Source organism: Cladophialophora yegresii (genome assembly GCF_000585515.1).
Source record: "Cladophialophora yegresii CBS 114405 chromosome Unknown aczIN-supercont1.2, whole genome shotgun sequence".
NCBI lineage: Eukaryota > Fungi > Ascomycota > Eurotiomycetes > Chaetothyriales > Herpotrichiellaceae > Cladophialophora > Cladophialophora yegresii.
Window position 1 is genome coordinate 1841525 of NW_006913046.1, and position 14122 is coordinate 1855646.

Here is a 14122-nt window from a genome sequence, read left to right on the forward strand (position 1 = left end):
TTATACACAACGACCAGAAACCCTCGTTGATGGGGGCCCCAGCCTGATGAGCCCCTTCCCCAATAACCCTGTAAACCGACCCAAGCAAATGAGAGTCACCCATTTGATATGAATCCTGCTGGCTGCGCACCGGACCTATTCCATGATGACCATCCCAGAACAAAAAGCACGATCCAAAAACCATCCAGTTCCAGTTGTACACAAGAAGCGACCGCCTGCTCGAAAACGCGATACCAAACAAGCACGTTCCACTCAGCACCAGCACCAGAACCAACCAAAACACCTTGGAGGTGCGTTTCACTTCAATTCTCCTTCACACTGTTTTCTACTTTCGTTTCGACATCATTTCGTCTTTCTCGCCACGCCAATCTTCGTCTTTGCCACTTTATCCGCAAACTTCAAGCTCGTAATGGTTTCACTGAGACACTTCTTCTCCGGCGCAACCATGACAAACATCAGCGTCTTTGAGTTCCCGCCCAGAGAATATTGTAGGAGGTATGTCAACTTGCTGTTCCGGTAGGGAATGTGGGCAGTTGCACCAGAAGCGGTGGCCGTGGAGGAGCTCGATGGCGAACTGCCTCTGGAAGAAGCTTCTCGTTTCTGTGACGAGGGTGGGTGCGATGATTGCTGTCCCAATGCCCCAATCACGTCGCCCAGGCAGGAGAGCGATTTGTTGATGTTTTGGGTCTCTTTCAATCGTGCGCCTTCGACTTTGGAGTGCGTCAGTCTTTCGGACCCAGCGAGATCAACCAGGTTGAGCGTGCCTTTGCTCTTCTGGCCTGTGATGCTGTTGACGCCTTGTAGCTTGAGGATAAACACCGAGTGGGAACGAGAACTGCGCTCGTTGGCCTTGGTGGCTGCTACACTGCGGCGCGACATGGCTTGCGCCAGGATACCTTCGACTTGATCTTGACTGTCAAGACTCAGCGTCGCGACATCGGTGATGGTCGTCTCGCACGTGGCCGCATCATGGATGATCTGGTGTTTTTTATTGCCCATATCGTCCTTTCCAAGCAGATCGCGTAGTTCTTCGTTGTATACTTCCACGAAGCTGCCTTGCATGGTATACGACCACCCTCTGGGCTCGAGTTCTTTGCTGGTAGTGTATATTTGTCGGAGCGCACGCGGGATCATGCCATCTTCCGAGGACATGGTGTAAGTCTTTCCTGAGCCTGTCTGCCCGTAGGCGAAGATGCAGACATTGTAGCCATCCAGCGCAGACTGTATCAATTGGCTGATCTCCTCAAAAATCTCGCTGTTCGTCGCCGACGTGTTGAAAACGCGATCGAACGAAAATTGGTGAGTTTTCGTCGTGACTTTGCCCAGACTGTTCACCTCTTCTGGGCCTTTGACTTCTATGTCTTTGATCTCCTCTTCTTCGAACTCGGACTCGGGATAGGTGATTTTGGCCGTGTCTTCGCCGTCTTCACCGAGGGGTCGAACGCGGCAGAATACCCGAATATTGCCCTTCAGTTCCTGGACTTGATTGTGTAACTTCCTTCGAAGCATTTCTTCCTTTCGGAGCTTCTCTTCGCACTCAGCTGCTGTCGCGAGTGCTTCATTCATCCTCCGTTCCATAGCCGCATAGGCCTCTGACTGAGACTTGCTGTCCGATTCGAGGTACTCGATCTTCGCTTGCAATGCTTGCCGAGCACTTTCCATCTGCGATGCATTGTCGCCTGCGGTGGAGAGGTTTTGTCGGAGGTCGTCGTTGCGGAGTCGTTCTCTTTCGAGATCTGCTTTCATCCGCTCGATCTCACTGCTGAGATTACTGATCTGTTGTTCCTTTGATTCAAGGTCCAGAAGGTGTCGCTGTTTTTCTAGCGCCCCTTCTGTGGACACTTGACTTAGAGCTTGTATCCGCTGAGTCCGTTCACTCTCGAGCTCGTCTTCTAGTCTTCTTTTTAGCTCGCGGATCTCGTCTCTGTGCTCATCTCTTAGTCGCTCCCGCTCGTCTCGGTGCGTCTGTCGGATGTTCTCCACTTCAATCCTGTGGTTGCGTTTCAGGTCTTCGATACTCGCTTCTTGATCCCGTTTCAGCTCCTGCTTTGATCTTTCAGCTGCTTCAAGCTTGAAATTCGTGGTTGCGAGTTCTGTCCGCACAGCGATCAAGGCCTCGATCGAGTCTTTCCGCTCATGCTCAAGGCTCGCAATTGTCGATTTGTATGAGGTGTTAATTTCGGTTGCTGCCATGTTGTCTTCCATGGCTTGCTTGTAATGCTTGCACACATCTTCGTACATTCGCTCGATGTTGCCATATTGTTCTTCGGGATCCCAGGCCACTAAATTAGAGTCTTTTGTCAGAAACTGTTGGCTTTTAGTCTTACGAATAGTATTAGTCCAGAGATCCTTGGCCAGTGGTGCCGGTATGAAGCTGTTCTTCGGAGTGAATGGATCTCTTCGCGTCGGCGCTTGCTGTCGAGGTGCTGGCGAAGGTCGAGGTACTCGCGAAGGGCTACTGGGACGGGACTTTGGAGTTGGTGTCGGCGGATCCAATGTTATCCCCAATAGTCGCTCGGTAATTGTCGTTGTCGAGACGTTGCGATCGAGTCGAGCACGGGGGGAGGCCTCCCGTGGGCCTATCAGTGGTGGAATATTTCGAGCACCTCGTTTCGGTACGACAATCGCAGATCCATTCACGGGCACACGCGCAGCAGGGGTAAACTGGGGCTTGGAACACAGGGAAACCATACATTTGCCATTGGGACCGTCCTGAATGTTTCCTCCTCGGACTACTTGTGCTGACTCTTGCCTCGAGTCGGCGGCGGGTTTTGTTCCTCTTTCTCTTGCAAGTGAAGATTTCGGTCGGGCGAGGTGGGAGGTGGCGCGCACAGCAGGAGGTCTGATGCCGCTACCCACGCTGGCAGAGAAGGTAGATGAAGAGGTGGATGCTGAAGCTTCCCTCAACGCGTTTGAATTGCTTCGGTATGATTGGGAGAAGGCGGCAGGATTTCGAGAATGGACGGTGGACAAGACCCCAGCACCGACAGGCGCATTCGGTTTAGGAGCTGCTGCGTTGGTTTTGGTTTCACCGGCACGCTCGACCAGTGTTTTTCGCTTTGCTGACGGCTCAGGCACTGTTGCTGTCAGCTTGACCTGGGCTTTCTTTAATTGGGCCGTATACAAACAATTAGATCCCTGTCTCTTGTGGCCGACCGTCGATGGAGGAGGCATGTTACTGCGTGAATTGGCCGCCGCCACCGTCATCTCTGCCATGGCTCTCTGAGGAGACGCATGCCCATATCGAGTGGGCTGAGGGAGTTGGGACACGAACTGCGATGCCATGTTAGCGGATCGATGGCTGTCTGGGATGGTGTCAACATGCATTCTCATGATCCATCTTCGAGAACAACGAGAGCAACGGCGAGGGGCGCGATGGTGCCCAGTAACCTCTGGTGTTGAAGATGGATTGTCGGTCCTTGAATGTGATGAGCATCCAGATCACAAACATGTTACCCAAACCTGACTAGTGCTGCTTACATAACGGGTGGCAGGGGTGGACGTCGCAGCCATCTTGCCAAGATACTGCAACACCTTCACTCAACCGGACGCCGCTTGTATTGTGCACTTTGTTGTGATGGGAAAGACACTGTCTGAAGGACAATCTGTCACAAAGAAGACTTCAATTGTGCGCTCTTGGCGTACGTTGCAATTAACTTCAAGTCAGGTGCCTACGTGCCCCATACACTTCTCATTGTATCGCTGGATGTGTTTGCTTTGTCTGGGTTGACCCTCTCTGCCTCCGCTCCCAACCTCCTTCCGTGGCCAATCGCGACAGCGCCCTCCACCTCATTAATACCATCTCAGGGCTCTCTCACCTCCTGATCCGGCGGGATAGTATGGGTCTAACGGCTGCCAGATGTAAATTGTTGTTCATGACGTCTACAGTCAGTTGGAAGTAATGATCGATCACTGGGATCGCTCCGGGTGCATCGTATCTATTGATGACAGGCTGCAGCCACACTGATGACATCTCTAAGCACCATCCGGCCGCTGCTCATCTTCATCGACATCGGAAGCTCCTTTTGATGTATGGACATAACTCTCCTCACCAATCAGCGACGTGTTTCCTCTCCGCATCCTTCACATCCTTTCCCGCTCCTTGTTTGATAACATCATCAAGCACCTTCACCAACCCCTCTACTTCCTCAACTGTGTTATAGTGCAGCAAAGAACATCTGACCACGCCGTCATCTCCATCAGGAATCCCGAGCACATTCTCGATCAGCCTCTTGCTGTAAAAGTGGCCACTTCGACAGCCAAAATCCGACGTCGCCTCGATCGCATCAATCACCCCCAGCGAGCTCTGGCCTTTGACTCGGAAGCTGATCACCGGCACGCGCAGCTTCCTGTCCGAAGAAGGCTCACCGTATATTTTGATGATGTCGGCCTTCGAGCGCAGATACGAGAGCAATATCTCCTGGATCCTCACCTCTTGAGCGGCGATGCCGTCCCAGCCAACTTGTTGAATGTACTCGACGACGTTTGGAATCGATTGTACGCACTCATAATTGCCCGCCGCCAGCCCCAGCATCTCCTCCAACGTATTCCTTGTCTTGAAATAGTGGCCCAGGCTTTGAAGTTCGTTCTGTGCCTTCTCGCTCGCGTACAGCATCGAAACATGCGGTCCATACACTTTGTACCACGAGAAGGAATAGAAATCCACTCCCAGTGCCTTGACGTCAATTGCCGCATGCGGTGCATATGCCACGGCATCGACACAAAACAATGTGTTCGGGTTCGTTTCATGAATAACCTTTGCGAGCGCCGCGACATCTGTGACGGTGCCCAGGATGTTGCTCGTATGCGTGCAGCAAACCAGCCGTGTCTTATCCGTGAGCAGCTGCTTCAGATCTTCAGTCTCTAGCTTGGGATTTGAATTCGTGTTCTTGCTGGGAATCCACCACTTCACGGTAAGGCCCTTCCATTCTGCTAGTTGGACCCAAGGCGCAAGGTTTGCTTCATGGTCGAGGTTCGAGAGGATGATCTCTGAGCCTGGCTCCACCTTCAACGCCACGGACAGATTGCGGAATAGCTGAGTCGTCGACGGACCAAAGACGACTTCCCTGGGCGACGCATTGATATACTTCGCGCCTGCGACGTGACCGTCGTTGAATTTTTGGGTCGAAACCTGGGAGACTGGGTAGGAAGCGCCAAGTTGCACATTTGTACGGGACAGGTAGTCGGATATCGAGGTGATGACCGATTGAAGTACCTGGGAGCCTCCGGCGTTGTCCATGAACACCTGTTTCTGATCCAAGGCCGGAAACTGAGCCCGGATGGCAGATACCTCGAAGTTCGTTGAGCCCATGGTTCTCGATTGGTTGAAGCGGGTCGGAACTCAGCAGTCGGGTTCAAGCTTGTTTTTCTTCTGCTTTACTTGACAGAGATGCAAGGGTGTCATCTACCTCGAAATCTCTGTACATTGCGAAACACCTTGTCGCCATCATAGGCGGGGAGTCCATGCCACACTACGCTCGAGGAGGAAGGTCACGGCCAACTCCGCCACGTGGAGATGGATCTTCTCCGCCGAGCCTTATGTAACGGCACGTCAACCTCCCTCCCGCCTCCTGTGAAGACATACCTCCAGAATTGATCGATGGTCTTCCTCGATTCAACCGTGCCGTATCGTATCACGTGCGGCAAATGTAAAGACATGAATGATGCTCTGGATCGGAGTCGGGCGCCCGTTCGGATTAGGCCATCAATGTCAGCTGCCGGCTGACAAAACAATCTTCCCCTCGGAGTTCTGGTCACCTGTTACCAGCGAGCCATGAGTCTCGCAAGATATACCCGACTTCCAGCAGAAGCAGCATGTACGTACCGGGAGTGTCGCCATTAGTAAGTATGGGTATTACTAAAGTATCTTGGCCGACGTCTGTTTGACCTCGGCCGACAGGGTAGGTCACTTTGTGCCAGACAACTGGGAAGCAGATATGGAGCTGTATATAATGCGGGTGGGAACCGTGCTGTTTTTTTGGTCTTCGAAATCGAAGCAAGATACTTCTCCAACACTGAGCATTCAACCACGAGAGCACGCCACCTCCAAAATACAAATCTGATGCTCTTAGAAGGACCCACGATGCCCTCGGAAGAGATGCTCAATCCTACGGGCCAGCTTGCTCTTCATGTCACGCTTCGCATTGACGCCTCACAAATTCCCTCCTTCCTAGCTGCACTCCGCCCAGTCTGGGAATCCTGCATCCATGAGCCTGAATGCGTCTTCTTCGACGTGTCCCACTCACTCACGGAGCCGGGAACATTCCGCTTCGTGGAAGTCTGGAAGGGTGATCAGAAGTGGTTTGAAGACGTTCAGGCAAAGAAGGAATATTATGCGCCGTATCTGGAGATGACGAAGCCCATGTGGGTTGGGCAACGGGAGTTGGTGTTCACCGAAAGGGTAGAGGGGTGGAGTTACGCCAACGAGGCGTACCTGGAGAGGACTATTAGGGAGTAGTGGCCTCGTCGCAAGCCGAATGTAGGCGACAATGCTATGATTGTAACGCGCCTCTCGTCACGGTCTGAGGACGATTCCGCGCTGTGAAAGGCAGCACAGCAGAGGGTCTGACATGATGATTCTGTCAATCATTAATTAAACGTTTGATGAAAGGTGTACACAATATGGAAAGAAGCATTGTCGTGGGATTTAGCCGTAAAGTCAATCTATTGTGACTATGCTCTGTGCTTGCAGCATATCTCGAGACATGGGTGAAGGCGAATCGATATCTTGCCGGAAGCAGCAACCAGTCCATGTTGCACCCAGCGTCATATCTCCGATTCGCGGATGGGACCAATCTCAGCGGAGAGGCTAGGCAATGAACATGGGGTTTCTGAGGTAGTCTCTGTCCTGGCAGGACTCGCTAGAATGAGTTCTTTTCCATAGAGTGAGAGCGATATCTAGAAGTCAGGTCCCAGTGAGTCCAGATTGAAGTTGTAGGCAGTTACTCGTAGCTCACACTCTCGACACTCTAAAAGCGGCAGGGATGGCTGCCACCTAGTGGTTGCCAAGAATCCTAACGGCCCGCGTATGATCCTTATGTCACGGTCTTGACATGTGAAATTGTGCTTCCGTCGCACTCGTCTCATTTTTCCAACCATTTGCTGCTACGTACATCACCACGACGTACCACTTGGTGCAGGTGCATAGTACAGTAGCAGGTGAGGACTCGGTCGGGAGCACCACACTTACGAACAACTTCTTCGCCGAGAGTCCTCCGACTGGACCGAGTTCCAGCTCGTTTACCAGCGTTCCACCAGATTTGCCTGATGTGCCTTTCCAATCACACCAATAACCAGATGACCTGGTAGTTATTTGCGCATGCTGGCTCTGTTATGTAGCGTGCTCACCTGTCTTATCTGTTGGTCTCGCCCTCACGAAGCATCCACGACCCGGTTTCGAGGTCCGACGAGCTGAGTCACTATGGAGAGGTTCTCGCAGTTTCGTGACAAAGGTGTGTGTTCCGATCATTGATACTTTCCATCATACTGACCGCACTCTTCAGGCTCGGGTATTGCTCCATTTCTTCCCATACCCACCGAGTCTGCGGGCATCGCGCTACCCTTCCACATCTTCTTGTACATCTGTCGCGTGCCGCTTCTCATTATCTTCGCCCTGTCATGGTTCCTCGTCTTACAGTGGATGCCCCTCGGCATCTTGGGGAGGAAAGCTGCGTTGTGGTGCATATTGGGAATCCCGGGAATATGGTGGATTGATCTACAAATCGACGGGGTCAAGAAAGGGTATGGGGAAACAGAGAGCCAGACAGCACGTGCTGATGTCTTGCAGGTCTTTGGCCCAGAACAAGAGCAAAATCCCTCAGGAAGGCTCCATCATCGCATCTTCGAGCGCTTCACCCATCGATCCCCTGTACCTGGCCGCCATCTTCGACCCCATCTTTGCAGCGACGTACCCATCTACAAGACTTGTTGAACCAATATCCTTGCTAACAGCCATTTACCGAACATTCGCTCACCCAAAGCTTGAACCAGCATATAATGCCAAGTTGGTCGACATTGAAAAGCTGATCAAGCAGAACCCGGAGCGCATTATCGCCGTGTTTCCGGAATGTACGACGACGAACGGAAGAGGGATCCTACCTTTAAGTCCGAGTCTGGTGACCATTCCTCCACGTACGAAAGTTTTTCCAGTTAGTCTTCGATACACACCTCCAGATGTCACCACCCCAATCCCTCACTGCTACTTCTCCTTCCTATGGAATTTGTGCAGCAAGCCGTCGCATTGTATTCGCATTCGCATAGCAGAGGCCATGTACAATACCTCAAAATCATCGTCGGCAAAGGCGCCCACTGTGGCCGCAAAAGTATCGTCATCATACACTACGAACTATTTCGACACATTGGGATCAGATAACGGGGTCAGCAGTGATGCAGATACACTCGTCGGTAGCGGGGGTGAAGAACAAGACATTTCCATGACCAAAGAAGAAAAGGCATACCTTGACAAGGTTGCTGAAGCGCTGGCCAGACTGGGGCGTGTCAAGAGAGTCGGTCTTGGGGTCAAGGAGAAGATTGAATTCATTGAAATGTGGGCAACGTCAAGAAGTAGAAGATGATTATGCGCATTTCAACCCGTTGAGGTCGCTCTGAAGCCTGGGGCCAAGACGAGTGTACATGGCGCTGACCTGGGTTCGGAGGCTACCTACAGATGAGATTAGCAACACGCAAGGGCAATCTGGAGCAGAGGAGGGCACATGTTCAGAAATGCACATGCCTTTCACAGGCCAGGACGGGATGTCAAACGCTGCTCAGGCTGTATTGCCAAGTGGATGCAGTCCCTGCGATATCACCAGTGGCAGGCCGCATTGCCTGTCTGTCAGTCCGCCACGGCCGCCAGATACTCACTCCAATCGACGCTCTGTATTTCGATGCACCAGCACCTACTGATTCTTGGACAGAAAAGGTATGGGATGTACGAGTGCTGACTACGGGTCGAGCAAAATTCATGCTTGAAGCAATCCACTTGCTACACTGAGGGCACCTCATTCTGCCGGAGAAAGGTCCATTCGGAGGAAGCTCTGGCAGAGGAACCGGAGCATTGAGGGCCAAGGCCATTACGACGGAGTAGTGCCAGGTTATCGAGCCAAAGTCCGCATCAAGCTGTACCATATTTCATTGAGCCGGACAAACAAGATCGTCCGGCAGCGTCCCCCACCAGTTGTCCATCTCCACCAGCTGCAGGACGATCAATATCCTTTGCATGCTTAGCTCGCATCTTACAGTATCGCGATGAGCGGATCATTGTTCCTAGGCTGTGCTTGGCAAACGCCCGCCTTACGCCAATGATTGATATATGTCCAATCACGAAACTGCCATTGGTCGGGACCTCAGAGTTCGAGAATCGCATGCTATGCTGTGAGAAACCAGCTCGGGGATTCGGTGTCCACCATGAAAAGTAATGACGAAACCATCACATTCTGCAAACGTCGGACAATTATCCTCGGACAGCATATCCGGACAATACTTTTTGACCTCATCATGACATGCCACGCCACCGTTGCACAACTGTATAACATTCTGCAGAGCTCTCACACAGTCAGCAGAATGGCGGAACGACCAGGACCGGACGTATTCCATCACTAAGTCATCATGGGAAGTGTAAGCGGTCGTTGAGCCCCCGGAGAGCGGAAATCAGCTGACCAGTCGCAAGGCTTCAGAAGATGCCCCTGTTTACACCCTCGCCGAGGGCAGACCCGTCCAGGACCCTACCTCAGCGGTAATCCTTCGCGGGCCCAAAGTGCGCGGTGGTGGCCTAGCCCTGTTGGAAGACACCCAACTTATCGAGACGTTGGCTCATTTCCCCCGAGAGAGGATCCCGGAACGGTTTGTACAACACTATATGTCTGCCCAGGCTCATACTAACACCGTCGCCAGTGTCGTTCACGCAAAGGCTGCGGGAGCATGGGGCGAATTCGAATGCACAGCCGATGTGTCGGACTGGTGCTCGGTCAACTTTCTCAGCAAACCGGGCCAAAAGACCGAGGCCCTCGCTCGCATCTCCACCGTCGCAGGAGAGCGAGGGTCGTCCGACACTTTGCGAGACATCCGAGGATTCGCCCTGAAGCTCAAGACCGATGAGGGAAATTGGGACTTTGTCGGCAACGACCTACCCGTCTTCTTCATCCGTGATCCGACCAAATTTCCCAGCTTGAATCGCTCGCACAAGAGGCATCCACAGACCGGCGTTGCCGACGGCTCCATGTTCTGGGACTTCCACAACAACCACCAGGAAGGGGCGCATTGTCTCATGCAACTTTTCGGACCACGTGGAGTGCCTGCCTCGCTGCGCAACGTCAACGGCTTCGGCAACCACACCTTCAAATTTGGCAAACCCGAGGACGGAACGTTCAAGTACGTCAAGATCCACTTCAAGCCGGACGACGGGATCAAAACCCTGACGCAAGAAGAGGCCGTCCGCCTGGCCGGCGAAGAACCGGACTATCATATCAAGGACCTTTTCAACGCCATCGAAAGAGGCGATTACCCCAGCTGGACAATGTACCTGCAGATCATGGACCCCAAGGACGCCGAGACGTACCGGTGGAATATCTTCGACATCACCAAAATCTGGCCACACAAGGATTACCCTCTCGTGCCCGTTGGGAGACTGACCCTGAACCGCAACCCGCAGAACCACTTTCAGGAGATCGAGCAGGCAGCATTCTCACCCTCGAACATGGTCCCGGGCATCGGGCCCAGTGCCGACACCATGCTGCACGCGAGAATGTTCTCGTACCCCGACGCAGCCCGGTACCGCGTCGGACCAAACTATCAGCAATTGCCGCCCAACGCGCCCAAGAAGGCGTACTCGCCCTACCAGCGCGACGGGCCCATGCGGTTCGACGGCAACTACGGCAGTGATCCAGACTACGGTAAGCGGACGCCTATGTATCCCCTAATAGTCCTCCTTTTTCTGCAATTCTAGCTTTTATCCTGTTTACCTTCGACACTTCAAGCTAGAGCACGTCGCTAACTCATATGTCAGTCCGCTCCTCGTTCCGCAAGCTCAAACTAGGTCCAGGCGACGTCGCCCACGACGAATGGGTCGGGCGCGTGTCCGCCTACTCGTCCGAGGTCGAGGAGGACGACTTCGAGCAGCCGCGCAACCTGTGGAAGCTGTTCAAGGAACAGGGCGAGGACAAGGTCTTCCTGCACAACCTGTCCGGGCACGTGGCCAAGGCGCTGCCCGAGGTGCAAGAAAAGACGGTCGAGATGTGGCGACGCGTGGATGACGAGATTGCCGAGCGATTAAAGGAGGCGCTCGCGCAGACGCACAAGGACAAGGAGGCGGATCATTGCACGGCGCCGGGGACGCAGCGGGCACTGGCTACGAACCGGAAGTAGGCAGGACAGACAGGTGGTAATTTTATCTTGACGAATGGATAGAATGGGCGCTTTGGACTATACTCGACGTCACAAGTATCGAGGGCTTCCAACATCAATGTTTCTCTTCTTGTTCAGTCGCAATGTACAGTGCAGAAAATTCTGGGATTTGTCCGACCGAATGGATCCATGTCGGAACTGAAACTACTACTAATACATACATATATACCTATGAATGAGGAGTCGGTTTTCGACTCGCCCGCCAGCACCGATACCAACATGGGGTGTTGTATGCAGCAAACCTCTCCTGGATATCTCGTCACCTGTGAACCGAATGAGATGACCATGGCCGTGATCTCCTCGTCATGATTAATGATGGCATGATCATAGCGAAGTCCCTCATGTGGAGGAGAAAAAGCGCACGACAAGACGCACCCTTTGCGCGCATCGTGCAGCCCCAGCGCCAGCAATGCAAAAACACATCATATCATATCCTTGATGGGTAAGAAAAGGGGAACCACCAATCACACACCTACACAGGGCAGCATCTACACCTGCCTCCGATCCCACCGCCTGACCACACTGCCCAGACAGACCTTGAGCAATCCCTGCCCCGTCAGCCCCTCGTCGCCGGCCTCGCCGCTCCAGGGCACCGTATCGACCATGTCCCGGATATGATATTCCCCGGACAACGCGTCGTCCAGTTCCTGGAGCATGTCCCTGGCCTCGGGCTCGCGGCCGACCTGGAAGAACTGCACGCCGACCTGCCACGGCTCCGCATTCATAGAATCGAGCTTGCGCGCCGAAGAGACAATCACGCTCTCGACATCGTCCGAGGGCACGCCGTCGGTGATGACGATGATGTTGAGCGGTTTCACAGTCGCGTCGTGGCCGTGCGCCTGGCGTTCCAGGCTGTCGGCCAGTTCAGCCAAGTAGGGTTTCAGGATGTGGTTGAGCCGCGTGCCCGTGGGCGTGCCGCCTAGGGGTCGGACGGTGTTGAACAGACCCTGCACCGCGGATGTGGTCGTCAGGTTCGTGTATCCGCCGTGCGTGCTGTGCGGGTTGCGGTGGTTGAGGAAGTACACGTCGATGCCGTCGGGGTCGTGGGCCGTGCAGATTGGCGCGATGGCCGCGAGTGCCGAGGAGGTCTCGCGCCACGAGCGGCCGGCCATGGAGCCGGAGTCGTCGATCAGGAAGATGGTGTCGAACGTGCGCAGGAAGGCGTAGGGTGAGTCATCGCCCGTTTGCATCGTCGTGGAGAGATCGGCTGGGGAGAAGGGCGCGGTGGTAGTGTTAGCGGCGCTGGTGGTGGCATTTGCAGTAGGTGGTGAGTATGGTGGCGGTGCCTCCGGTGTTGATGGCCGGCGAAATGGCCCGTTCGAGGCGTGAGTACCGTCAAAGTAGTACATGTCATTGTTGTTTCTCGCGCCCGTGGCCTTGTTTGAGAACCTTCTGAATAACCTGTCCATCTTGGAGTGAGGCAGTCGGTGGCAAGTCTCACAGCGCGAAAGGGTGAGCGTGGCCATCTTTTGAATGGCTTGTTTGCTCGTACTGTGAAGGGAAGTGACGCGGCCTCGTACAGTCACAGTAGAAGCGGCGATGCGTCAGAGTTTGCTCGGTTCAGCTCAGATTGAAAGGCTGGAGCTTTCACTTTGGCTTCAACTAGTCACACCTGGTCTAGTCTTGTTAGTCTATTCACTCAAAGGCAAGAAGCTACGCGACCAAGGCATATATAAAGGTTATCCTCGGGACGCATGGGCCCGAAGCTCGACCATCGTGGACACCGAACATTGAGCTACTGTGAAGTCTGCCAAGTAAGGCGGATTTTGAAGCTGGCAGTGAGTATCGGGAGGCGACTCATGGCTGGTTTCATAGTCGATGAAGCGTGTCCGCCGGTGATTCCATCTGGAGGGCATTGCAGCAGATCTCGTCGTTTGAAAAGGACGTTGGGTGGCGGAATCTGGACGACGCCGAGGAAAGGCTGCGGTTAAGAATCAAGGGGCTCCAGAGCCAGCGGCAAAGCCAACGCACAGCCTCACATGGCGCCGCCCCCGCCAATGGGCAGCGCTCTCCACCGCATCACCTGCCCAAACCGCGGGACCGTTCAGGCGGCCTCGGCTGCTCAGCCTCGCAAACCCCACCATGTCTCGTGACACAGCCCTGTTCCGTCCTGAATCCTGGATCAGCCGTCTGATGCAAGGCTCCAGGGGCTCGCAAAGGGTCTGCTGTTACACAAAACTCTTGGGAAGCGATATACGCCGGGCTGGTTGCAGTGGTAGATACGCTCCTTCTGGGAGAACTTGGCATGGTACGAGCAGGCTACACCGCGCGAGGCAGTATCAGTATGCCCATTGGGCAGTTGCAAGCCATGCGCGACCCTTGTCCCCGCAAGGGGCGCACAGAGGCGTATCATCCTACGGAGTACGTGAAGCATATACCTTGGTGTTCTTTTCTCTGTACTGCGTACTGTAAAGTGTGGTGGGAGGCGCGCAGTGTGATTGGGACGCCGTAGTGTTCCTGTTCCGGTCCACAACTCTCAAGGCAGATCTGAGAACGCACTGACATTCATCACACTCGGCATTAGGTAGTGGGCCAGTAATGCGAAAGGTGCACAGCCGTGATAGCACCATCTAACGCTCGGTCTTGAAGGCTAAAGGGGTGGGGGAGCAGAAAAGGTACCGCAATCAATCTTCCGCGGGCGTGATTCAGAGCTATCACCAGAAACTATCACCACATGTTCAAATGTGCTGCAAAGTATGTCATATTGTCCATGTACGTGCAT

At 53.8% G+C, this 14122-nt stretch overlaps 6 protein-coding genes across 6 annotated transcripts; 3 read left to right on the forward strand and 3 right to left on the reverse strand.

Moving 5' to 3' along the window:
* Nucleotides 1-342: 342 nt before the first annotated feature.
* Nucleotides 343-3285, reverse strand: A1O7_02580 (uncharacterized protein; the record flags this gene model as incomplete). The annotated part of the gene is made up of 1 exon (XM_007756611.1): nucleotides 343-3285. The coding sequence occupies one exon, from the start codon at nucleotides 3283-3285 to the stop codon at nucleotides 343-345; it is 2943 nt and encodes a 980-aa protein (XP_007754801.1).
* A 763-nt stretch (nucleotides 3286-4048) lies between these two features.
* A1O7_02581 (uncharacterized protein) lies at nucleotides 4049-5311 on the reverse strand (the record flags this gene model as incomplete). The annotated part of the gene is made up of 1 exon (XM_007756612.1): nucleotides 4049-5311. The coding sequence occupies one exon, from the start codon at nucleotides 5309-5311 to the stop codon at nucleotides 4049-4051; it is 1263 nt and encodes a 420-aa protein (XP_007754802.1).
* A 771-nt stretch (nucleotides 5312-6082) lies between these two features.
* A1O7_02582 (uncharacterized protein) lies at nucleotides 6083-6457 on the forward strand (the record flags this gene model as incomplete). Its single annotated transcript, XM_007756613.1, has 1 exon — nucleotides 6083-6457. The coding sequence occupies one exon, from the start codon at nucleotides 6083-6085 to the stop codon at nucleotides 6455-6457; it is 375 nt and encodes a 124-aa protein (XP_007754803.1).
* Nucleotides 6458-7420: 963 nt separating this feature from the next.
* On the forward strand, nucleotides 7421-8573 carry A1O7_02583 (uncharacterized protein; the record flags this gene model as incomplete). The annotated part of the gene is made up of 3 exons (XM_007756614.1): nucleotides 7421-7451; nucleotides 7503-7740; nucleotides 7787-8573. The coding sequence occupies 3 exons, from the start codon at nucleotides 7421-7423 to the stop codon at nucleotides 8571-8573; spliced, it is 1056 nt and encodes a 351-aa protein (XP_007754804.1).
* Nucleotides 8574-9606: 1033 nt separating this feature from the next.
* On the forward strand, nucleotides 9607-11361 carry A1O7_02584 (catalase; the record flags this gene model as incomplete). Its single annotated transcript, XM_007756615.1, has 4 exons — nucleotides 9607-9615; nucleotides 9668-9840; nucleotides 9892-10889; nucleotides 11003-11361. 4 exons carry the CDS (start codon nucleotides 9607-9609, stop codon nucleotides 11359-11361), a joined length of 1539 nt encoding a protein of 512 aa, XP_007754805.1.
* A 527-nt stretch (nucleotides 11362-11888) lies between these two features.
* Nucleotides 11889-12809, reverse strand: A1O7_02585 (uncharacterized protein; the record flags this gene model as incomplete). Its single annotated transcript, XM_007756616.1, has 1 exon — nucleotides 11889-12809. The coding sequence occupies one exon, from the start codon at nucleotides 12807-12809 to the stop codon at nucleotides 11889-11891; it is 921 nt and encodes a 306-aa protein (XP_007754806.1).
* Nucleotides 12810-14122: the final 1313 nt, after the last annotated feature.